Source organism: Oncorhynchus keta, unplaced genomic scaffold, assembly GCF_023373465.1.
Source record: "Oncorhynchus keta strain PuntledgeMale-10-30-2019 unplaced genomic scaffold, Oket_V2 Un_contig_5575_pilon_pilon, whole genome shotgun sequence".
Lineage (NCBI taxonomy): Eukaryota > Metazoa > Chordata > Actinopteri > Salmoniformes > Salmonidae > Oncorhynchus > Oncorhynchus keta.
The window spans coordinates 137,386-163,312 of NW_026288376.1; the positions used below are offsets into that span (position 1 = coordinate 137,386).

The window sequence follows — 25,927 nt, forward strand, 5'->3', positions numbered from 1 at the left end:
GGACAGAGAGAATCAGGCCATCCCTCCACCTCAGAGAACAACAGGAGGGAGAGGACAGAGAGAATCAGGCCATCCCTCCACCTCATAGAACAACAGGAGGGAGAGGACAGAGAGAATCAGGCCATCCCTCCACCTCAGAGAACAACAGGAGGGAGAGGACAGAGAGAATCAGGCCATCCCTCCACCTCAGAGAACAACAGGAGGGAGAGGACAGAGAGAATCAGGCCATCCCTCCACCTCAGAGAACAACAGGAGGGAGAGGACAGAGAGAATCAGGCCATCCCTCCACCTCAGAGAACAACAGGAGGGAGAGGACAGAGAGAATCAGGCCATCCCTCCACCTCAGAGAACAACAGGAGGGAGAGGACAGAGAGAATCAGGCCATCCCTCCACCTCAGAGAACAACAGGAGGGAGAGGACAGAGAGAATCAGGCCATCCCTCCACCTCAGAGAACAACAGGAGGGAGAGGACAGAGAGAATCAGGCCATCCCTCCACCTCAGAGAACAACAGGAGGGAGAGGACAGAGAGAATCAGGCCATCCCTCCACCTCAGAGAACAACAGGAGGGAGAGGACAGAGAGAATCAGGCCATCCCTCCATCTCAGAGAACAACAGGAGGGAGAGGACAGAGAGAATCAGGCCATCCCTCCACCTCAGAGAACAACAGGAGGGAGAGGACAGAGAGAATCAGGCCATCCCTCCACCTCAGAGAACAACAGGAGGGAGAGGACAGAGAGAATCAGGCCATCCCTCCATCTCAGAGAACAACAGGAGGGAGAGGACAGAGAGAATCAGGCCATCCCTCCACCTCAGAGAACAACAGGAGGGAGAGGACAGAGAGAATCAGGCCATCCCTCCACCTCAGAGAACAACAGGAGGGAGAGGACAGAGAGAATCAGGCCATCCCTCCACCTCAGAGAACAACAGGAGGGAGAGGACAGAGAGAATCAGGCCATCCCTCCACCTCAGAGAACAACAGGAGGGAGAGGACAGAGAGAATCAGGCCATCCCTCCACCTCAGAGAACAACAGGAGGGAGAGGACAGAGAGAATCAGGCCATCCCTCCACCTCAGAGAACAACAGGAGGGAGAGGACAGAGAGAATCAGGCCATCCCTCCATCTCAGAGAACAACAGGAGGGAGAGGACAGAGAGAATCAGGCCATCCCTCCACCTCAGAGAACAACAGGAGGGAGAGGACAGAGAGAATCAGGCCATCCCTCCACCTCAGAGAACAACAGGAGGGAGAGGACAGAGAGAATCAGGCCATCCCTCCACCTCAGAGAACAACAGGAGGGAGAGGACAGAGAGAATCAGGCCATCCCTCCACCTCAGAGAACAACAGGAGGGAGAGGACAGAGAGAATCAGGCCATCCCTCCACCTCAGAGAACAACAGGAGGGAGAGGACAGAGAGAATCAGGCCATCCCTCCACCTCAGAGAACAACAGGAGGGAGAGGACAGAGAGAATCAGGCCATCCCTCCACCTCAGAGAACAACAGGAGGGAGAGGACAGAGAGAATCAGGCCATCCCTCCACCTCAGAGAACAACAGGAGGGAGAGGACAGAGAGAATCAGGCCATCCCTCCATCTCAGAGAACAACAGGAGGGAGAGGACAGAGAGAATCAGGCCATCCCTCCACCTCAGAGAACAACAGGAGGGAGAGGACAGAGAGAATCAGGCCATCCCTCCACCATGTTCTGCCAAACCAGACCAGTCCAGACCGAGCTAAACCAGACCCAGTTGTTGTTTCTGCAGGGCTGTGGGGTTCGTGGGCTGAGGGATAGAGAAGGGTCATTGAAGGTTCAGAGTTTGTTGATCACCCTATCAGGCGGTTGTCTAGTGGTCTGACTCGTATATCTATCTCATCTCAGAATGAGAACAGGGTTCAGAATGGAGGAGAGGACCCATTGTGATTGTCGTTTGGTGGAGATAGAGAAGACAGTAGCAGGAGCTGGTTGGTTTCAGGGGGAGAGGAGGAGGAGGGAGAGGAGTAATAGAGCCCTTTCAACCTTGACCCCTGACCTCTAACCCCTGACCCCTCTATGCCACAGAGGAGATCTGCTTGTCCTCAGGGTCTGCGTCACCCTCCCCGTCTCCCATCAGCGGCTGCCTCTTCTTCAGCTCTCGTTGATACTTGGCCATGAGCGAGGCATAGATACATCCGTAGGCCGCCGCCCCCACCATCATGATACACACGATGCCACACACCACCCCGGCTATCACCACCGTCCCGATGGCCCTCCGCACGCTCACCGGCTGGTAGCGCCGCCGCACACAGTCCGGGACGGGCACCAGGTCGCCCGCAGGGGACTTCAGATTCGGATGTGGGGCTCCGCCGGTGCCTCCGGAGCCGGTAGTTGGGCCGCAGGGCGGGGATGAACCCTCTTTTCCTCCACTCCGCGTCCCCCTCCTCCCCTGTTCTCGTCATCCAGTTGGAGGCAGTAGTTGAACATCTCCACTGGAACACCACGGATGTCCCGGCCTCGCAGGTCCTTAGGGAGGGTACACTCCACCCCATCTACCTTACCACCTGGAGGGATAGGACAGAGAGGGGGGGTAGGACAGAGAGGGGGAGGGATAGGACAGAGAGGGGGGATAGGACAGAGAGGGGGGGATAGGACAGAGGGGGGGGATAGGACAGAGGGGGGATAGGACAGAGAGGGGGGTGCAGGGGAAGGGATAGGACAGAGGGGGGTAGGACAGAGAGGGGGGGATAGGACAGAGAGGGGGGGGCAGGGGGATAGGACAGAGAGGGGGAGGGGAGCAGGGGGGATAGGACAGAGAGGGGGGAGCAGGGGGGATAGGACAGAGAGGGGGGGGAGCAGGGGAGGGATAGGACAGAGGGGGAGGGGAGCAGGGGGAGGGATAGGACAGAGAGGGGGAGCAGGGGGATAGGACAGAGAGGGGGGGCAGGGGGATAGGACAGAGAGGGGAGGGGAGCAGGGGAGGGATAGGACAGAGAGGGGGGAGCAGGGGGATAGGACAGAGAGGGGGGGGCAGGGGGATAGGACAGAGAGGGGGGAGCAGGGGGAGGGATAGGACAGAGAGGGGGCAGGGGGATAGGACAGAGAGGGGGAGGGGAGCAGGGGAGGGATAGGACAGAGAGGGGGGGCAGGGGGAGGGATAGGACAGAGAGGGGGGCAGGGGGAGGGATAGGACAGAGAGGGGGAGGGGAGCAGGTGAGAGGGATAGGACAGAGAGGGGGGGGAGGGGGAGGAATAGGACAGAGAGGGGGGAGCAGGGGAGACCCAGGACAGAGAGGGGGGGAGCAGGGGGAGGGATAGGACAGAGAGGGGGGCAGGGGGATAGGACAGAGAGGGGGAGGGGAGCAGGGGGAGGGATAGGACAGAGAGGGGGGCAGGGGGAGGGATAGGACAGAGAGGGGGGCAGGGGGATAGGACAGAGAGGGGGAGGGGAGGGGGAGGGATAGGACAGAGAGGGGGGGGAGGGATAGGACAGAGAGGGGGGCAGGGGGATAGGACAGAGAGGGGGGCAGGGGGAGGGATAGGACAGAGAGGGGGAGGGGAGCAGGTGAGAGGGATAGGACAGAGAGGGGGGAGGGGGAGGAATAGGACAGAGAGGGGGGAGCAGGGGGAGACCCAGGACAGAGAGGGGGGAGCAGGGGGAGGGATAGGACAGAGAGGGGGGCAGGGGGATAGGACAGAGAGGGGGAGGGGAGCAGGGGGAGGGATAGGACAGAGAGGGGGGGGGGAGGGATAGGACAGAGAGGGGGGGGGCAGGGGAGGGATAGGACAGAGAGGGGGAGGGGAGCAGGTGAGAGGGATAGGACAGAGAGGGGGGGGGGAGGAATAGGACAGAGAGGGGGGAGCAGGGGGAGACCCAGGACAGAGAGGGGGAGCAGGGGGAGGGATAGGACAGAGAGGGGGCAGGGGGATAGGACAGAGAGGGGGAGGGGAGCAGGGGAGGGATAGGACAGAGAGGGGGAGGGGGAGGATAGGACAGAGAGGGGGGAGCAGGGGGAGGGACAGGACAGAGAGGGGGGAGCAGGGGGAGGGATAGGACAGAGAGGGGAGGGGCAGGGGGAGGGACAGGACAGAGAGGGGGGAGCAGGGGGAGGATGAGAGAGAGAGAAGGGAGCAGGGGGAGAGATAGGACAGAGGGGGGAGCAGGGGGAGGATGAGAGAGAGAGAAGGGAGCAGGGGGAGGGATAGGACAGAGAGGGGGGAGAGAGGGGAGCAGGGGGAGGATGAGAGAGAGAGAAGGGAGCAGGGGGAGGATGAGAGAGAGAGAAGGGAGCAGGGGGAGGATGAGAGAGAGAGAAGGGAGCAGGGGGAGGGATAGGACAGGGAGGGGGGAGAGAGATAAATAAAATGTTATTCAGAGTAAAAGCATCAGATGGTATTTAGAGAGATAGACAGTGTGACACAGAGACATTGAGACAGAATTACAGAGAGAGAGAGAGCGAATTACCACCACACATCAGTCATCATCCTCCTGGTAAGTAAACAAGTCTGTAGTTTCATCAGAATGAATACAGATAAACAGCAACTGGCAGCCATTGTGGAGCCAGGGGGGGTGTATGGTGGATCCAAGGGAAGGTCACAACTAGCATGCAACAATTCCACTCCACTCTACAGTGACTGCTCTCTGTCTGACTGACACTCAGGGTCTGCTGGCTGTATTACTGTCTGACAGGATTGGTGAAGCCCTCTAATATGTCAGTCTTTCCATGTTGAATCGGAGATGGATAATGGATAATTGATGAGATGAGATCATAGCTACAGCAAGTGTCTGGACCAGGGTGTGGACGTGCCTCAGGGGAAGATCTAGCTATGTGTGTGAGGGGGTGTGTGTGTCAGTCAACATAAGGATTAGGTGACTCATTTGTTGTCCCTATGGGAGGGAGGGAGGGAGGGAGGGAGGGAGGGAGGGAGAAAGAGAGAAAGAGAGAAAGAGAGAGGGAGAAAGAGAGAGAGGGAGAAAGGAGTTAAGGAGGGAGAAAGAGAGGGAGGGAAGGAGGGAGAAAGAGAGAGAGAGAGAGGGAGAAAGAGAGAGAGGGAGAAAGAGAGAGAGGGAGAAAGAGAGAGCGAGAGAGAGGGAGAAAGAGAGAGAGAGAGAGAGGGAGAAAGAGAGAGAGGGAGAAAGGAGTTAAGGAGGGAGAAAGAGAGGGAGGGAAGGAGGGAGAAAGAGAGAGAGAGAGGGAGAAAGAGAGAGCGAGAGAGAGGGAGAAAGAGAGAGAGGGAGAAAGAGAGAGCGAGAGAGAGGGAGAAAGAGAGAGCGAGAGAGAGGGAGAAAGAGAGAGAGGGAGAAAGAGAGAGAGCGAGAGAGAGGGAGAGAGAGAGAGGGAGAAAGAGAGGGAGAGAGAGAGAGAGAGAGGGAGGATGTGTGATATCCTGCCGCGTTTGTCTCAACATGTGTCAGGGATGAACGTCTTGCAACGGAACCATTTTATTTACAAACAAACACGCCCACTCATACTGTGGTTGAAACAGGGGACTTGGCCCCAGCTACTCCTTCAGAAGGAACCACTCGTACTGTCGTTGAAACAGGGGACTTGGCCCCAGCTACTCCTTCAGAAGGAACCACTCATACTGTGGTTGAAACAGGGGACTTGGCCCCAGCTACTCCTTCAGAAGGAACCACTCATACTGTGGTTGAAACAGGGACTTGGCCCCAGCTACTCCTTCAGAAGGAACCACTCATACTGTGGTTGAAACAGGGGACTTGGCTCCAGCTACTCCTTCAGAAGGAACCACTCACACTGTGGTTGAAACAGGGGACTTGGCCCCAGCTACTCCTTCAGAAGGAACCACTCATACTGTGGTTGAAACAGGGGACTTGGCTCCAGCTACTCCTTCAGAAGGAACCACTCATACTGTGGTTGAAACAGGGGACTTGGCCCCAGCTACTCCTTCAGAAGGAACCACTCATACTGTGGTTGAAACAGGGGACTTGGCTCCAGCTACTCCTTCAGAAGGAACCACTCGTACTGTGGTTGAAACAGGGGACTTGGCCCCAGCTACTCCTTCAGAAGGAACCACTCATACTGTGGTTGAAACAGGGGACTTGGCTCCAGCTACTCCTTCAGAAGGAACCACTCATACTGTGGTTGAAACAGGGGACTTGGCCCCCAGCTACTCCTTCAGAAGGAACCACTCATACTGTGGTTGAAACAGGGACTTGGCCCCAGCTACTCCTTCAGAAGGAACCACTCATACTGTGGTTGAAACAGGGGACTTGTCCCCAGCTACTCCTTCAGAAGGAACCACTCATACTGTGGTTGAAACAGGGGACTTGGCTCCAGCTACTCCTTCAGAAGGAACCACTCACACTGTGGTTGAAACAGGGGACTTGGCCCCAGCTACTCCTTCAGAAGGAACCACTCATACTGTGGTTGAAACAGGGGACTTGGCTCCAGCTACTCCTTCAGAAGGAACCACTCACACTGTGGTTGAAACAGGGGACTTGGCTCCAGCTACTCCTTCAGAAGGAACCACTCATACTGTGGTTGAAACAGGGGACTTGGCCCCAGCTACTCCTTCAGAAGGAAGGATATTAACAGAAGCTCCAGGAATAGAGGGGATTCAGTGGGGAGAAGAGCCCCAGTCTGAGAGGCTTGTCTCTGGGTAGATGCTCTCCCTCTCTTCCCTCTCCCACCTCTCCTCTCCTGGATGTGATGTGTGGGGGCAGATGGGTAGTAGCTGGGTATCAGGAACACGGGTGAAAACATGGACCTGCCTGCGCTCTCTCTCCGTCACTTTAAATGGCCTCATAAATACTAAAGAGGGATGGCCCGGTCCATCTGACAGTTTACTACTGGAAGTGTCAGCTTTATTTTTCAACCATTTAGTTCATCTCGTTGCCGATTTATGGTATTCCCTTGTAAGAGTGTGGAGTAAATTGTCTCCCCGGGCGAGAAGCCGAGAAGTCTCAGAGCTGGTAGGTTTTCGCTGTCCGAGACGGGGATGTAGCGATCGGTCAGGACATGGTTCTATTCTACAGAGAAAGGGCATTAGGAAATCATGAGGACTAAAAGCTACGCCTGGCTGTTTGGACAGTTCCTATCTGTTAGGAGGGTTCCTATCTGTTAGGAGGGTTCCTATCTGTTAGGACGGTACCTGTCTGTTAGGACGGTACCTGTCTGTTAGGACGGTTCCTGTCTGTTAGGACGGTACCTGTCTGTTAGGACGGTTCCTGTCTGTTAGGACGGTTCCTGTCTGTTAGGACGGTACCTGTCTGTTAGGACGGTTCCTGTCTGTTAGGACGGTTCCTATCTGTTAGGACGGTACCTGTCTGTTAGGACGGTACCTGTCTGTTAGGACGGTTCCTGTCTGTTAGGACGGTACCTGTCTGTTAGGACGGTTCCTGTCTGTTAGGACGGTTCCTGTCTGTTAGGACGGTTCCTGTCTGTTAGGACGGTACCTGTCTATTAGGACGGTACCTGTCTATTAGGACGGTTCCTGTCTGTTAGGACGGTTCCTGTCTGTTAGGACGGTTCCTGTCTGTTAGGACGGTTCCTGTCTGTTAGGACGGTTCCTATCTGTTAGCACGGTTCCTGTCTGTTAGGACGGTACCTGTCTGTTAGGACGGTTCCTGTCTGTTAGGACGGTTCCTGTCTGTTAGGACGGTTCCTGTCTGTTAGGGCGGTACCTGTCTGTTAGGACGGTTCCTGTCTGTTAGGACGGTTCCTGTCTGTTAGGACGGTTCCTGTCTGCTAGGACGGTTCCTGTCTGTTAGGACGGTTCCTGTCTGTTAGGACGGTACCTGTCTGTTAGGACGGTTCCTGTCTGTTAGGACGGTTCCTGTCTGTTAGGACGGTACCTGTCTGTTAGGACGGTACCTGTCTGTTAGGACGGTTCCTGTCTGTTAGGACGGTTCCTGTCTGTTAGGACGGTTCCTGTCTGTTAGGACGGTTCCTGTCTGTTAGGACGGTACCTGTCTGTTAGGACGGTACCTGTCTGTTAGGACGGTTCCTGTCTGTTAGGACGGTTCCTGTCTGTTAGGACGGTTCCTGTCTGTTAGGACGGTTCCTATCTGTTAGCACGGTTCCTGTCTGTTAGGACGGTACCTGTCTGTTAGGACGGTTCCTGTCTGTTAGGACGGTTCCTGTCTGTTAGGACGGTTCCTGTCTGTTAGGGCGGTACCTGTCTGTTAGGACGGTTCCTGTCTGTTAGGACGGTTCCTGTCTGTTAGGACGGTTCCTGTCTGCTAGGACGGTTCCTGTCTGTTAGGACGGTTCCTATCTGTTAGCACGGTTCCTATCTATTAGGAGGGTTCCTATCTGTTAGGACGGTACCTGTCTATTAGGACGGTTCCTATCTGTTAGCACGGTTCCTGTCTGTTAGGACAGTTCCTATCTGTTAGGACGGTACCTGTCTATTAGGACGGTTCCTGTCTGTTAGGACGGTTCCTGTCTGTTAGGACGGTTCCTATCTGTTAGGAGGGTTCCTGTCTGTTTTGAGGGTTCCTATCTGTTAGGACAGTTCCTATCTGTTAGGACGGTACCTGTCTATTAGGACGGTACCTGTCTATTAGGACGGTTCCTATCTGTTAGGACAGTTCCTATCTGTTAGGACGGTACCTGTCTATTAGGACGGTTCCTGTCTGTTATGAGGGTTCCTATCTGTTAGGACGGTTCCTATCTGTTAGGAGGGTTCCTGTCTGTTAGGACGGTTCCTGTCTGTTAGGACGGTTCCTGTCTGTTAGGACGGTTCCTGTCTGTTAGGAGGGTTCCTGTCTGTTAGGAGGGTTCCTGTCTGTTAGGAGGGTTCCTGTCTGTTAGGACGGTTCCTGTCTGTTAGGACGGTTCCTGTCTGTTAGGAGGGTTCCTGTCTGTTAGGACGGTTCCTGTCTGTTAGGAGGGTTCCTGTCTGTTAGGACGGTTCCTGTCTGTTAGGACGGTTCCTGTCTGTTAGGACGGTTCCTATCTGTTAGGACGGTACCTGTCTGTTAGGACGGTTCCTGTCTATTAGGACGGTTCCTATCTGTTAGGACGGTTCCTATCTGTTAGGACGGTTCCTGTCTGTTAGGACGGTTCCTGTCTGTTAGGACGGTTCCTGTCTGTTAGGACGGTTCCTGTCTGTTAGGACGGTTCCTGTCTGTTAGGACGGTTCCTATCTGTTAGGACGGTTCCTGTCTGTTAGGACGGTTCCTGTCTGTTAGGACGGTTCCTGTCTGTTAGGAGGGTTCCTGTCTGTTAGGACGGTTCCTGTCTGTTAGGACGGTTCCTGTCTGTTAGGACGGTTCCTGTCTGTTAGGACGGTTCCTGTCTGTTAGGACGGTTCCTGTCTGTTAGGACGGTTCCTGTCTGTTAGGAGGGTTCCTGTCTGTTAGGAGGGTTCCTGTCTGTTAGGAGGGTTCCTGTCTGTTAGGACGGTTCCTGTCTGTTAGGACGGTACCTGTCTGTTAGGAGGGTTCCTGTCTGTTAGGACGGTTCCTGTCTGTTAGGACGGTTCCTGTCTGTTAGGACGGTTCCTATCTGTTAGGACGGTTCCTATCTGTTAGGACGGTTCTGATCTGTTAGGACGGTTCCTATCTGTTAGGACGGTTCTGATCTGTTAGGACGGTTCCTGTCTGTTAGGACTGTTCCTATCTGTTAGGACGGTTCCTGTCTGTTAGGACGGTTCCTGTCTGTTAGGACGGTTCCTATCTGTTAGGACCGTTCCTATCTGTTAGGACGGTTCTGATCTGTTAGGACGGTTCCTATCTGTTAGGACGGTACTGCTTTGTTAGGACGGTACCCCTCTGTTCGGACGGTTCCTGTCTGTTAGGACGGTTCCTGTCTGTTAGGACGGTACCTGGCTGTTAGGACGGTTCCTCTCTGTTAGGACGGTACCTCTCTGTTTCAATGCCACAACAGAAGGAGATCACTAATTTTAAATTAGATTAAACTTTATTGTCATTAAACAAGTACAAGTACAACGAAATGCACCTAGCATCTGACCAGAAGTGCAAATAAAAGAGTACAAAAAATGTGAAACAAATAGATACAGTGTTATTAAGTGGGATGTATAAATGTGCAATGAAGGTAAACGGTACAAGGAGGCAACTCATATGCAGGGCTGGCAGCCATGAGGTGCCCGAGGTAGACATGTACATGTAACTCCAAGAGAGGAGTTTCCCTGACATTGCCATAGGCCTGTAAAATCTGTGACTCTCGTCTTAATCTACCCCACCAAACCAACTCCCAACTGGGGTAGAGTATATATAAATACACAGGTGGATTCCCAAAGGACTGCTTAGCAGTAAGTAGTTAGTAGAGTGTAGAAGAGTAGGCTTGAGTACAGTAAAGTAAAGACCGTATCATTTACAGGAAGTAATTCTAAACATACAGGAAACCCATCCACCCTCCCTCCCTCCGTCCTTCCCAAACCCTGACCCAAAACCAACCCTTCAGCCACTCACCCTCCCTCCGTCCTTCCCAAACCCTGACCCAAAACCAACCCTTCAGCCACTCACCCTCCCTCCCTCCGTCCTTCCCAAACCCTGACCCAAAACCAACCCTTCAGCCGTTCACCCTCCCTCCCTCCCTCCGTCCTTCCCAAACCCTGACCCAAAACCAACCCTTCAGCCACTCACCCTCCCTCCGTCCTTCCCAAACCCTGACCCAAAACCAACCCTTCAGCCACTCACCCTCCCTCCCTCCGTCCTTCCCAAACCCTGACCCAAAACCAACCCTTCAGCTGCTCACCCTCCCTCCCTCCGTCCTTCCCAAACCCTGACCCAAAACCAACCCTTCGTCCTTCCCAAACCCTGACCCAAAACCAACCCTTCGTCCTTCCCAAACCCTGACCCAAAACCAACCCTTCGTCCTTCCCAAACCCTGACCCAAAACCAACCATTCAGCCGCTCACCTCTGTACAGCAGCCACTCCATCCAGTGCTTGAAGTCCCTCAGGTTGCAGTCACACTCCCAGGGGTTAGCCCCGAGCTGAAGAGACTGGAGATTAGCCAGGGGCTCAAAGGCTGCTCTATCCAGGGCATGGAGCCTGTTCCCGGCCACAGAGAGCCACGTCAGCCCCTGCAGCTCATCCAGCAGACCCAGGGGGATATCAGACAGCCCGTTGAGGGAGACATCTAGCTTCCTCAGCCCCACCAGTCCCTGGAAGAGATTCCTATCCAAGGCCCTAAGACTGTTGTTGTGGAGGGTCAGATCTGATAGATTCCCCAGGTCCTTGAAGAGCACTGGGGGAAGATTATCCAGGTAGTTGTTGGAGAGATCCAGTCGCTCCAGGGAGGTGAGGTTAGCGAAGGACCCTGGACCCAGGGAGGAGAGGTGGTTGTTGGAGAGATCCAGTCGCTCCAAGGAGGTGAGGTGAGCGAAGGACCCTGGAACCAGGGAGGAGAGGTGGTTGTTGGAGAGATCCAGTCGCTCCAGGGAGGTGAGGTTAGCAAAGGACCCTGGACCCAGGGAGGAGAGGTGGTTGTTGGGCAGCAGGAGGGTGTGGGCGGTGACGGGGAGATGGGTGAGGGCGGGCATGGAGAGCAGGCCGCGCCCGCTGCAGTCTACGTCTGTGGCGTTGCAGAAGCAGGTCGGAGGACAGGCGGTGATTAGATCCACCAGGGAAGACAGGACACACAGGAGACACAGCAGAACTGGAGACAGACGGAGAGATATAAGGGTCAGAGGTCAATAAGGCAGAAACCAATCTGTCTGTGAAATCATTGTACATTGCAGAATGCAACTGAAGAGAGAGAGGGACAGAGACAAAGATACAGGGTTAAAGAGAGAGACCCACATGACCAAAAGATACAGAGTCAGAGAGGGCTGAACCCTTAGCATCTACTGTTTGGTTAGAATAGATGGTTGGGCTGAACCCTTAGCATCTACTGTTTGGTTAGAATAGATGGTTGGGCTGAACCCTTAGCATCTACTGTTTGGTTAGAATAGATGGTTGGGCTGAACCCTTAGCATCTACTGTTTGGTTAGAATAGATGGTTGGGCTGAACCCTTAGCATCTACTGTTTGGTTAGAATAGATGGTTGGGGTGAACCCTTAGCATCTACTGTTTGGTTAGAATAGATGGTTGGGCTGAACCCTTAGCATCTACTGTTTGGTTAGAATAGATGGTTGGGGTGAACCCTTAGCATCTACTGTTTGGTTAGAATAGATGGTTGGGCTGAACCCTTAGCATCTACTGTTTGGTTAGAATAGATGGTTGGGCTGAACCCTTAGCATCTACTGTTTGGTTAGAATAGATGGTTGGGCTGAAACCTTAGCATCTACTGTTTGGTTAGAATAGATGGTTGGGCTGAACCCTTAGCATCTACTGTTTGGTTAGAATAGATGGTTGGGCTGAACCCTTAGCATCTACTGGTTGTTTGTTGTCTGACTGAGAGGACATTAGCTAAGTGTCTGGTTGTTGTCTGACAGAGAGAGGACATTAGCTAAGTGTCTGGTTGTTGTCTGACTGAGGACATTAGCTAAGTGTCTGGTTGTTGTCTGACAGAGTGAGGACATTAGCTAAGTATCTGGTTGTTGTCTGACTGAGAGAGGACATTAGCTAAGTGTCTGGTTGTTGTCTGATAGAGAGAGGACATTAGCTAAGTGTCTGGTTGTTGTCTGATAGAGAGAGGACATTAGCGAAGTGTCTGGTTGTTGTCTGATAGAGAGAAGACATTAGCTAAGTGTCTGGTTGTTGTCTGACTGAGAGAGGACATTAGCTAAGTGTCTGGTTGTTGTCTGATAGAGAGAGGACATTAGCTAAGTGTCTGGTTGTTGTCTGACTGAGAGAGGACATTAGCTAAGTATTTGGTTGTTGTCTGACTGAGAGAGGACATTAGCTGAGTATCTGGTTGTTGTCTGACTGAGAGAGGACATTAGCTAAGTGTCTGGTTGTTGTCTGACTGAGAGAGGACATTAGCTAAGTGTCTGGTTGTTGTCTGATAGAGAGAGGACATTAGCTAAGTGTCTGGTTGTTGTCTGATAGAGAGGACATTAGCTAAGTATCTGGTTGTTGTCTGACAGAGGGGACATTAACTAAGTGTCTGGTTGTTGTCTGACAGAGGGGACATTAACTAAGTGGCTGGTTGTTGTCTGACAGAGAGGACATTAGCTAAGTGTATGGTTGTTGTCTGACAGAGAGACATTAGCTAAGTGTCTGGTTGTTGTCAAACTGAGAGAGGACATTAGCTAAGTGGCTGGTTGTTGTCTGACTGAGAGAGGACATTAGCTAAGTGTCTGGTTGTTACCTAACAGAGAGGACACTAGCTAAGTGTATGGTTGTTGTCTGACTGAGAGAGGACATTAGCTAAGTGTCTGGTTGTTGTCTGACAGAGAGGACATTAGCTAAGTGTCTGGTTGTTGTCTGACAGAGAGGACATTAGCTAAGTGTCTGGTTGTTGTCTGACAGAGAGGACATTAGCTAAGTGTCTGGTTGTTGTCTGACTGAGAGAGGACATTAGCTAAGTGTCTGGTTGTTGTCTGACTGAGAGAGGACATTAGCTACGTGTCTGGTTGTTGTCTGACTGAGAGGACACTAGCTAAGTGTCTGGTTGTTGTCTGACAGAGTGAGGACATTAGCTAAGTGTCTGGTTGTTGTCTGACTGAGAGAGGACATTAGCTAAGTGTCTGGTTGTTGTCTGACAGAGAGAGGACATTAGCTAAGTGTATGGTTGTTGTCTGACTGAGAGGACACTAGCTAAGTATCTGGTTGTTGTCTGACAGAGAGGACATTAGCTAAGTGTATGGTTGTTGTCTGACAGAGAGGACATTAGCTAAGTGTCTGGTTGTTGTCTGACAGAGAGGACATTAGCTAAGTGTCTGGTTGTTGTCTGACTGAGAGAGGACATTAGCTAAGTGTATGGTTGTTGTCTGACTGAGAGAGGACATTAGCTAAGTGGCTGGTTGTTGTCTGACTGAGAGAGGACATTAGCTAAGTGTCTGGTTGTTACCTAACAGAGAGGACACTAGCTAAGTGTATGGTTGTTGTCTGACTGAGAGAGGACATTAGCTAAGTGTCTGGTTGTTGTCTGACAGAGAGGACATTAGCTAAGTGTCTGGTTGTTGTCTGACAGAGAGGACATTAGCTAAGTGTCTGGTTGTTGTCTGACAGAGAGGACATTAGCTAAGTGTCTGGTTGTTGTCTGACAGAGAGGACATTAGCTAAGTGTCTGGTTGTTGTCTGACTGAGAGAGGACATTAGCTAAGTGTCTGGTTGTTGTCTGACTGAGAGAGGAAATTAGCTAAGTGGCTGGTTGTTGTCTGACTGAGAGAGGACATTAGCTAAGTGTCTGGTTGTTACCTAACAGAGAGGACACTAGCTAAGTGTATGGTTGTTGTCTGACTGAGAGAGGACATTAGCTAAGTGTCTGGTTGTTGTCTGACTGAGAGAGGACATTAGCTAAGTGTCTGGTTGTTGTCTGACTGAGAGAGGACATTAGCTAAGTGTCTGGTTGTTGTCTGACAGAGAGAGGACATTAGCTAAGTGTATGGTTGTTGTCTCACTGAGAGGACACTAGCTAAGTATCTGGTTGTTGTCTGACTGAGAGAGGACATTAGCTAAGTGTCTGGTTGTTGTCTGACAGAGAGAGGACATTAGCTAAGTGTCTGGTTGTTGTCTGGCAGAGAGGCCATTAGCTAAGTGTCTGGTTGTTGTCTAACAGAGAGGACATTAGCTAAGTATCTGGTTGTTGTCTGACAGAGAGGACATTAGCTGAGTGTCTGGTTGTTGTCTGACAGAGAGGACATTAGCTAAGTGTCTGGTTGTTGTTTGACAGAGAGGACATTAGCTAAGTGTCTGGTTGTTGTCTGACAGAGAGAGGACATTAGCTAAGTGTCTGGTTGTTGTCTGACAGAGAGGCCATTAGCTAAGTGTCTGGTTGTTGTCTAACAGAGAGGACATTAGCTAAGTATCTGGTTGTTGTCTGACAGAGAGGACATTAGCTAAGTGTCTGGTTGTTGTCTGACAGAGAGGACATTAGCTAAGTGTCTGGTTGTTGTCTGACAGAGAGGACATTAGCTAAGTGTCTGGTTGTTGTCTGACAGAGAGGACATTAGCTAAGTATCTGGTTGTTGTCTGACAGAGAGGACATTAGCTAAGTGTCTGGTTGTTGTCTGACAGAGAGGACATTAGCTAAGTGTCTGGTTGTTGTCTGACAGAGAGGCCATTAGCTAAGTGTCTGGTTGTTGTCTAACAGAGAGGACATTAGCTAAGTATCTGGTTGTTGTCTGACAGAGAGGACATTAGCTAAGTGTCTGGTTGTTGTCTGACAGAGAGGACATTAGCTAAGTGTCTGGTTGTTGTCTGACAGAGAGGACATTAGTTAAGTGTCTGGTTGTTGTCTGACAGAGAGGACATTAGCTAAGTATCTGGTTGTTGTCTGACAGAGAGGACATTAGCTAAGTATCTGGTTGTTGTCTGACAGAGAGGACATTAGCTAAGTATCTGGTTGTTGTCTGACAGAGAGGACATTAGTTAAGTGTCTGGTTGTTGTCTGACAGAGAGGACATTAGCTAAGTGTCTGGTTGTTGTCTGACAGAGAGGACATTAGTTAAGTATCTGGTTGTTGTCTGACAGAGAGGACATTAGCTAAGTGTCTGGTTGGATGTTGATAGCTTCTTATTACTTTAGTCATTATATCCAGTCACAGTGTGGGAGTGGGGAGGTGTCAATCAGTGTGTGAGTGTGTGAGTGTGTGAGTGTGTGAGTGTGTGAGTGTGTGAGTGTGTGAGTGAGTGAGTGAGTGAGTGAGTGAGTGAGTGAGTGAGTGAGTGAGTGAGTGAGTGAGTGAGGTGCGTGCCACACCAGTCAATGTCTGGGGATCCCTAGCCAATAGCCTGTCATGTGTTATTAATGAGAGAGAGAGGGCGAAAGGCAGCCAACGTCAGCGGTCTGTCAGGGTCATGCACAACCTTTGGCTCTCTGACAGTAGCCTTGGACAGACTGCATTCAGGACGCTGTCTGAATTACGTTCTCATGTGGCAGTTGAAAGGGCAGAGCCTAGAGGTGGAATATGCAGTAGTGTGTCTGTGCTACACACTAAGAGGCAGGCTCACACCTGATAGGATAGGACTATCGGTGAGACTGTAGATTCCTTCAGTCTCTCTCAATTCAATTCAAGGGGCTTTATTGGCATGGGAAACATGTGTTAACATTGCCAAAGCAAGTGAGGTAGATAATATATAAAGGTCTCTCTCTCTCTCTCCATCACTCACTCACTCTTGCTCTCTTGCTCACTCACTCACTCACTCACTCACTCACTCACTCACTCACTCACCACTCACTCACTCACTCACTCACTCACTCACTCACTCACTCACTCACTCACACTCTCGCTCTCTTGCTCTCTTGCTCACAATTCAAGGGGCTTTATTGGCATGGGAAACATATGTTAACATTACCAAAGCAAGTTAAGTAGATAATATACAAAACTGAAATAAACAATAAAAATTAACAGTAACCATTACACTCACAAAATCTGTCTGTCTGTCTGTCTGTCTGTCTGTCTGTCTGTCTGTCTGTCTGTCTGTCTGTCTGTCTGTCTGTCTGTCTGTCTGTCTGTCTGTCTGTCTGTCTGTCGCTCTCATATATATTAATTAATTAACGTCCCACTCCTCTGTCTAGTTATTGATCCCTACTTTCAGAACAGGAGTGATGATGACAGGGCTACACCTCTTGGCCCTGAGAGGCTCTGACTCAAACCCTTTATCAGTCAGTGTCCCGAACCTGGTTCTGAGAAAAGCACTTTGCTTTATTTACATTGCTGTTTTACGAGAAGCAGCATCTATATTTAAACACTTCCTGCACAGAGCGAGATGACGGAGGTGACAGGTTTCTGAAGGACAACTCTACAGGGAGGGACCCAGAGAGAGCACTAGAAGGGATGAACTACAGGGAGGGGCCCAGAGAGAGCGCTAGAAGGACTGATGTGAACTACAGGGAGGGACACAGAGAGAGCACTAGAAGGGGTGAACTACAGGGAGGGACCCAGAGAGAGCACTAGAAGGGGTGAACTACAGGGAGGGACACAGAGAGAGCACTAGAAGGGGTGTACTACAGGGAGGGACCCAGAGAGAGCACTATAAGGGGTGTACTACAGGGAGGGACCCAGAGAGAGCACTAGAAGGGGTGAACTACAGGGAGGGACCCAGAGAGAGCACTAGAAGGGGTGTACTACAGGGAGGGACCCAGAGAGAGCACTAGAAGGGGTGAACTACAGGGAGGGACCCAGAGAGAGCACTAGAAGGGGTGAACTACAGGGAGGGACCCAGAGAGAGCACTAGAAGGGGTGAACTACAGGGAGGGACCCAGAGAGAGCACTAGAAGGGGTGAACTACAGGGAGGGACCCAGAGAGAGCACTAGAAGGGGTGAACTACAGAGAGTTTGTATATGCAAGTTAGCAAACCAAAATGCATCGCTGGAGCCCTGAGCTGCATGTCATTTATTTGACACCTCTTAGATTTCTATAGTTATACTCCACTTATAGTAATAAGCAGTGGCATTTCGAAATACCCCGGTATAAATATAAACCGTATATAAATAATATAAATGGTATATCGCCCAACCCATCTTCATCATCATCTTCAGCATCCTCTTCATCCTCACCATCATATTCATCATCACCATCTTCATCATCTTCTTCATCCTCACCATCATCTTCATCATCATCACCATCATTATCCTCTTCATCATCCCCATCATCATCCTCCTCATAATCATTTACATTTAAGTCATTTAGCAGACGCTCTTATCCAGAGCGACTTACAAATTGGACATCATCATCACCAGCATCTTCATCCTCACCATCATTTTCATCCTCACCATCATCTTCATCATCCTCTTCATCATCATCTTCAGCATCGTTTTCATCACCATGATAACCACCATTATAATCATCTTCAATCTTTTTATTAGCATTGTCATCTTCATCATCTTCATCATCAATTTCATTTTCATCATCATTTTCATCTAAACTAGGCTGTCTGGTAGATATTATCATCTTCATGTTAACCAGCTGTTATCGTTCTTTATCTGATGTAATGTGAATGCAACCCTCTAACCCAGTCTGAGATCGAACACTGGGGCTTCCACAGGAAGTGAGATGTGTGTTTGACTGTGGAGAAACTGCCTTGCAGCTCTAAATTATTTGAGGGGAATGTTTTTTTGTTTTTTTTAAGACTGCAGAAACGTCCGCCGTTGTTTGCAGCGTTCAACTGTTAGCTAGTCTCCCCTGGCGAGGAGGAGAGGTATATGTAATGATGTTCAACTGTTAGCTAGTCTCCCCTGGCGAGGAGGAGAGGTATATGTAATGATGTTCAACTGTTAGCTAGTCTCCCCTGGCGAGGAGGAGAGGTATTTGTAATGATGTTCAACTGTTAGCTAGTCTCCCCTGGCGAGGAGGAGAGGTATTTGTAATGATGTTCAACTGTTAGCTAGTCTCCCCTGGCGAGGAGGAGAGGTATATGTAATGATGTTCAACTGTTAGCTAGTCTCCCCTGGCGAGGAGGAGAGGTATTTGTAATGATGTTCAACTGTTAGCTAGTCTCCTGGCGAGGAGGAGAGGTATATGTAATGATGTTCAACTGTTAGCTAGTCTCCCTGGCGAGGAGGAGAGGTATTTGTAATGATGTTCAACTGTTAGCTAGTCTCCCCTGGCGAGGAGGAGAGGTATTTGTAATGATGTTCAACTGTTAGCTAGTCTCCCCTGGCGAGGAGGAGAGGTATTTGTAATGATGTTCAACTGTTAGCTAGTCTCCCATGGCGAGGAGGAGAGGTATTTGTAATGATGTTCAACTGTTAGCTAGTCTCCCCTGGCGAGGAGGAGAGGTATTTGTAATGATGTTCAACTGTTAGCTAGTCTCCCCTGGCGAGGAGGAGAGGTATTTGTAATGATGTTCAACTGTCAGCTAGTCTCCCCTGGCGAGGAGGAGAGGTATATGTAATGATGTTCAACTGTTAGCTAGTCTCCCCTAGCGAGGAGGAGAGGTATATGTAATGATGTTCAACTGTTAGCTAGTCTCCCCTGGCGAGGAGGAGAGGTATTTGTAATGATGTTCAACTGTTAGCTAGTCTCCCCTGGCGAGGAGGAGAGGTATTTGTAATGATGTTCAACTGTTAGCTAGTCTCCCCTGGCGAGGAGGAGAGGTATATGTAATGATGTTCAACTGTTAGCTAGTCTCCCCTGGCGAGGAGGAGAGGTAGTTGTAATGATGTTCAACTGTTAGCTAGTCTCCCCTGGCGAGGAGGAGAGGTATATGTAATGATGTTCAACTGTTAGCTAGTCTCCCCTGGCGAGGAGGAGAGGTAGTTGTAATGATGTTCAACTGTTAGCTAGTCTCCCCTGGCGAGGAGGAGAGGTATTTGTAATGATGTTCAACTGTTAGCTAGTCTCCCCTGGCGAGGAGGAGAGGTATATGTAATGATGTTCAACTGTTAGCTAGTCTCCCCTGGCGAGGAGGAGAGGTATTTGTAATGATGTTCAACTGTTAGCTAGTCTCCCCTGGCGAGGAGGAGAGGTATATGTAATGATGTTCAACTGTTAGCTAGTCTCCCCTGGCGAGGAGGAGAGGTAGTTGTAATGATGTTCAACTGTTAGCTAGTCTCCCCTGGCGAGGAGGAGAGGTATTTGTAATGATGTTCAACTGTTAGCTAGTCTCCCCTAGCGAGGAGGAGAGGTATTTGTAATGATGTTCAACTGTTAGCTAGTCTCCCCTAGCGAGGAGGAGAGGTATATGTAATGATGTTCAACTGTTAGCTAGTCTCCCCTGGCGAGGAGGAGAGGTAGTTGTAATGATGTTCAACTGTTAGCTAGTCTCCCCTAGCGAGGAGGAGAGGTATATGTAATGATGTTCAACTGTTAGCTAGTCTCCCCTAGCGAGGAGGAGAGGTATTTGTAATGATGTTCAACTGTTAGCTAGTCTCCCCTGGCGAGGAGGAGAGGTATTTGTAATGATGTTCAACTGTTAGCTAGTCTCCCCTGGCGAGGAGGAGAGGTAGTTGTAATGATGTTCAACTGTTAGCTAGTCTCCCCTGGCGAGGAGGAGAGGTATTTGTAATGATGTTCAACTGTTAGCTAGTCTCCCCTGGCGAGGAGGAGAGGTATTTGTAATGATGTTCAACTGTTAGCTAGTCTCCCCTGGCGAGGAGGAGAGGTAGTTGTAATGATGTTCAACTGTTAGCTAGTCTCCTCTGGCCAGGAGGAGAGGTATTTGTAATGATGCCGTAGACCATGGAGGTCTCGGAGACATGTTTTTCACTGGCTCTCCTCTACTTCGGTTTTGATTCAATATTTATGAGATGTTAAGTCAAAAGATAGAAGCTTATTTTAGCTCCTTAGACGCTTTGTTTCAAAAAGCACAGAACGCCTCGGAAGCCCTTTGAACTCCATTTGCATGACATTAAACTCTGAGAGAAGGATAAAAACATATGGATCCCTTTTATTGGGTCGAGCCACACGAGCCACGGCCTGTTCACCCCACTACCATCTAGGAGGAGGAGACTGAGGTGCATCAAAGCTCGAACAGAGAGACTGAAAAACAGTTCTGTCTCCAGGCCATCACTAGCCTCCTCCCAGTACCCTGCCCTGAACCTTAGTCACTGTTACTAGCCTCCCCCCAGTACCCTGCCCTGAACCTTAGTCACTGTTACTAGCCTCCCCTCAGTACCCTGCCCTGAACTATAGTCACTGTTACTAGCCTCCCCCCAGTACCCTGCCCTGAACCTTAGTCACTGTTACTAGCCTCCCCCCAGTACCCTGCCCTGAACCTTAGTCACTGTTACTAGCCTCCCCCAGTACCCTGCCCTGAACCTTAGTCACTGTTACTAGCCTCCCCCAGTACCCTGCCCTGAACCTTAGTCACTGTTACTAGCCTCCCCAGTACCCTGCCCTGAACCTTAGTCACTGTTACTAGCCTCCCCCAGTACCCTGCCCTGAACCTTAGTCACTGTTACTAGCCTCCCCCAGTACCCTGCCCTGAACCTTAGTCACTGTTACTAGCCTCCCCCCAGTACCCTGCCCTGAACCTTAGTCACTGTTACGAGCCTCCCCCCAGTACCCTGCCCTGAACCTTAGTCACTGTCACTAGCCTCCCCCCAGTACCCTGCTATGAAACCTTAGTCACTGTTACGAGCCTGTCCATACTGTCTATACACACCATCCTATATAACTACTGTCTATACACACCATCCTATATAACTACTGTCTATACACACCATCCTATATAACTACTGCTGTACACACCATCCTATATAACTACTGTCTATACACACCATACTCTATAACTACTGTCTATACACACCATCCTCTATAACTACTGTCTATACACACCATCCTATATAACTACTGTCTATACTATCTATACACACCATCCTCTATAACTACTGTCTATACACACCATCCTATATAACTACTGTCTATACACACCATCCTATATAACTACTGTCTATACACACCATACTCTATAACTACTGTCTATACACACCATCCTCTATAACTACTGTCTATACACACCATCCTATATAACTACTGTCTATACTGTCTATACACACCATCCTCTATAACTACTGTCTATACACACCATCCTATATAACTACTGTCTATACTGTCTATACACACCATCCTCTATAACTACTGTCTATACACACCATCCTATATAACTACTGTCTATACACACCATCCTATATACCTACTGTCTATACACACCATCCTATATAACTACTGTCTATACTGTCTATACACACCATCCTCTATAACTACTGTCTATACTGTCTATACACACCATCCTCTATAACTACTGTCTATACACACCATCCTATATAACTACTGTCTATACACACCATCCTATATAACTACTGTCTATACTGTCTATACACACCATCCTCTATAACTACTGTCTATACACACCATCCTATATAACTACTGTCTATACACACCATCCTATATAACTACTGTCTATACACACCATACTCTATAACTACTGTCTATACACACCATCCTCTATAACTACTGTCTATACACACCATACTCTATAACTACTGTCTATACTGTCTATACACACCATCCTCTATAACTACTGTCTATACACACCATCCTATATAACTACTGTCTATACACACCATCCTATATACCTACTGTCTATACACACCATCCTATATAACTACTGTCTATACACACCATCCTCTATAACTACTGTCTATACACACCATACTCTATAACTACTGTCTATACACACCATCCTATATAACTACTGTCTATACACACCATCCTCTATACCTACTGTCTATACACACCATCCTATATAACTACTGTCTATACACACCATCCTATATACCTACTGTCTATACACACCATCCTCTATAACTACTGCTGTACACACCATCCTATATAACTACTGTCTATACTGTCTATACACACCATCCTCTATAACTACTGTCTATACACACCATCCTATATAACTACTGTCTATACACACCATCCTATATAACTACTGTCTATACACACCATACTCTATAACTACTGTCTATACACACCATCCTCTATAACTACTGTCTATACACACCATACTCTATAACTACTGTCTATACACACCATCCTCTATAACTACTGTCTATACACACCATCCTCTATAACTACTGTCTATACACACCATACTCTATAACTACTGTCTATACACACCATCCTCTATAACTACTGTCTATACACACCATACTCTATAACATTACATTTACATTCTATACACACCATACTCTATAACTACTGTCTATACACACCATCCTATATAACTACTGTCTATACACACCATCCTATATACCTACTGTCTATACACACCATCCTCTATAACTACTGTCTATACACACCATACTCTATAACTACTGTCTATACACACCATCCTATATAACTACTGTCTATACACACCATACTCTATAACTACTGTCTATACACACCATCCTATATAACTACTGTCTATACACACCATCCTCTATAACTACTGTCTATACACACCATACTCTATAACTACTGTCTATACACACCATCCTCTATAACTACTGTCTATACACACCATACTCTATAACTACTGTCTATACACACCATCCTCTATAACTACTGTCTATACACACCATACTCTATAACTACTGTCTATACACACCATCCTATATAACTACTGTCTATACACACCATACTCTATAACTACTGTCTATACACACCATCCTCTATAACTACTGTCTATACACACCATACTCTATAACATTACATTTACATTCTATACACACCATACTCTATAACTACTGTCTATACACACCATACTCTATAACTACTGTCTATACACACCATCCTCTATAACTACTGTCTATACACACCATACTCTATAACATTACATTTACATTCTATACACACCATACTCTATAACTACTGTCTATACACACCATCCTCTATAACTACTGCTATACACACCATCCTATATAACTACTGTCTATACACACCATCCTATATAACTACTGTCTATACACACCATCCTATATAACTACTGCTGTACACACCATCCTATATAACTACTGCTGTACACACCATACTCTATAACTACTGTCTATACACACCATCCTCTATAACTACTGTCTATACACACCATCGTCTATAACTACTGTCTATACACACCATCCTCTATAACTACTGTCTATACACACCATCCTATATAACTACTGTCTATACACACCATCCTATATAACTACTGTCTATACACACCATCCTATATAACTACTGTCTATACACACCATCCTATATAACTACTGTCTATACACACCATCCTATATAACTACTGTCTATACACACCATCCTATATAACTACTGTCTATACACACCATCGTCTATAACTACTGTCTATACACACCATCCTCTATAACTACTGTCTATACACACCATCCTATATAACTACTGTCTATACACACCATCCTATATAACTACTGTCTATACACACCATCCTATATAACTACTGTCTATACACACCATCCTATATAACTACTGTCTATACACACCATCCTATATAACTACTGTCTATACACACCATCCTATATAACTACTGTCTATACACACCATCCTATATACCTACTGTCTATACACACCATCCTCTATAACTACTGTCTATACACACCGGTTCTATTCTTATACTGTCGATACTCCCCACCGGTGTGATTACTCCCTCTGAGGGTTTAGAGCTTGAGGTAGTCACCTCATACAAGTACTTGGGAGTATGGCTAGATGGTACACTGTCCTTCTCTCAGCACATATCAAAGCTGCAGGCTGAGGTTAAATCTAGACTTGGTTTAGGTAGTGGTGTTCTCTCAGCACATATCAAAGCTGCAGGCTGAGGTTAAATCTAGACTTGGTTTAGGTAGGGGTGTTCTCTCAGCACATATCAAAGCTGCAGGCTGAGGTTAAATCTAGACTTAGTTTAGGTAGTGGTGTTCTCTCAGCACATATCAAAGCTGCAGGCTGACGTTAAATCTAGACTTGGTTTAGGTAGGGGTGTTCTCTCAGCACATATCAAAGCTGCAGGCTGAGGTTAAATCTAGACTTGGTTTAGGTAGGGTGTTCTCTCAGCACATATAAAAGCTGCAGGCTAAGGTTAAATCTAGACTTGGTTTAGGTAGTGGTGTTCTCTCAGCACATATCAAAGCTGCAGGCTGAGGTTAAATCTAGACTTGGTTTAGGTAGTGGTGTTCTCTCAGCACATATCAAAGCTGCAGGCTGAGGTTAAATCTAGACTTGGTTTAGGTAGGGGTGTTCTCTCAGCACATATCAAAGCTGCAGGCTGAGGTTAAATCTAGACTTGGTTTAGGTAGGGCTGTTCTCTCAATACATATCAAAGCTGCAGGCTGAGGTTAAATCTAGACTTAGTTTAGGTAGGGGTGTTCTCTCAGCACATATCAAAGCTGCAGGCTGAGGTTAAATCTAGACTTAGTTTAGGTAGGGGTGTTCTCTCAGCACATATCAAAGCTGCAGGCTGAGGTTAAATCTAGACTTGGTTTAGGTAGGGCTGTTCTCTCAGCACATATCAAAGCTGCAGGCTGAGGTTAAATCTAGACTTAGTTTAGGTAGGGGTGTTCTCTCAGCACTTATCAAAGCTGCAGGCTGAGGTTAAATCTAGACTTGGTTTAGGTAGGGCTGTTCTCTCAGCACATATCAAAGCTGCAGGCTGAGGTTAAATCTAGACTTAGTTTAGGTAGGGGTGTTCTCTCAGCACATATCAAAGCTGCAGGCTAAGGTTAAATCTAGACTTGGTTTAGGTAGGGGTGTTCTCTCAGCACTTATCAAAGCTGCAGGCTGAGGTTAAATCTAGACTTGGTTTAGGTAGGGGTGTTCTCTCAGCACATATCAAAGCTGCAGGCTGAGGTTAAATCTAGACTTGGTTTAGGTAGGGCTGTTCTCTAGCGACTATATGTTCTTCACCATTCAGCCATCAGATCTGCCACCTGTTCTTCCTGATAGGACACATCACTGCACTCTATACTCCTCTGTAAACTGGTCATCTGTGTTTACCCGTCGCAAGACCCACTGGTTGATGCTTATTTATAAAACCCTCTTAGGCCTCACTCCCCCTTATCTGAGATATCTACTGTAGCCCTCATCCTCCACATAAAACACCCGTTCTGCCACTCACATTCTGTTAAAGGTCCCCAGAGCACACACATCCCTGGGTCGCTCCTCTTTTCAGTTCGCTGCAGCCAGCGACTGGAACGAGCTGCAACAAACACTCAAACTGGTTCGTTTTACCTCCATCTCTTCATTGAAAGACTCAATCATGGACACGCTTACTGACAGTTGTGGCTGTTTAGCGTGATGTATTGTTGTCTCTACCTTCTTGCCCTTTGTGCTGTTGTCTGTGCCCAATCATGTTTGAACCATGTTTTGTGCTGCTACCATGTTGTTCCTCTACCATGTGGTGTTGCTACCATGTTGTTGTCATGTGGTGTTGCTACCATATTGTTGTCATGGGGTGTTGCTACCATGTTGTAGTCATGTTGTGTTGC

At 48.6% G+C, this 25,927-nt stretch overlaps 1 protein-coding gene across 1 annotated transcript in view; it reads right to left on the reverse strand.

Annotated features, from left to right (window-relative positions):
* Nucleotides 1–1,316: 1,316 nt before the first annotated feature.
* Nucleotides 1,317–25,927, reverse strand: part of LOC127925439 (leucine-rich repeat and transmembrane domain-containing protein 2-like) — a 75,666-nt gene continuing 51,055 nt past the window's right edge. Inside the window, 3 exon segments of the mRNA XM_052510310.1 lie at nt 1,317–2,399; nt 2,402–2,532; nt 10,817–11,557. Of these exon segments, the coding sequence (XP_052366270.1) occupies nt 2,043–2,399; nt 2,402–2,532; nt 10,817–11,557 (1,229 nt within the window). The 3' untranslated portion in view covers nt 1,317–2,042.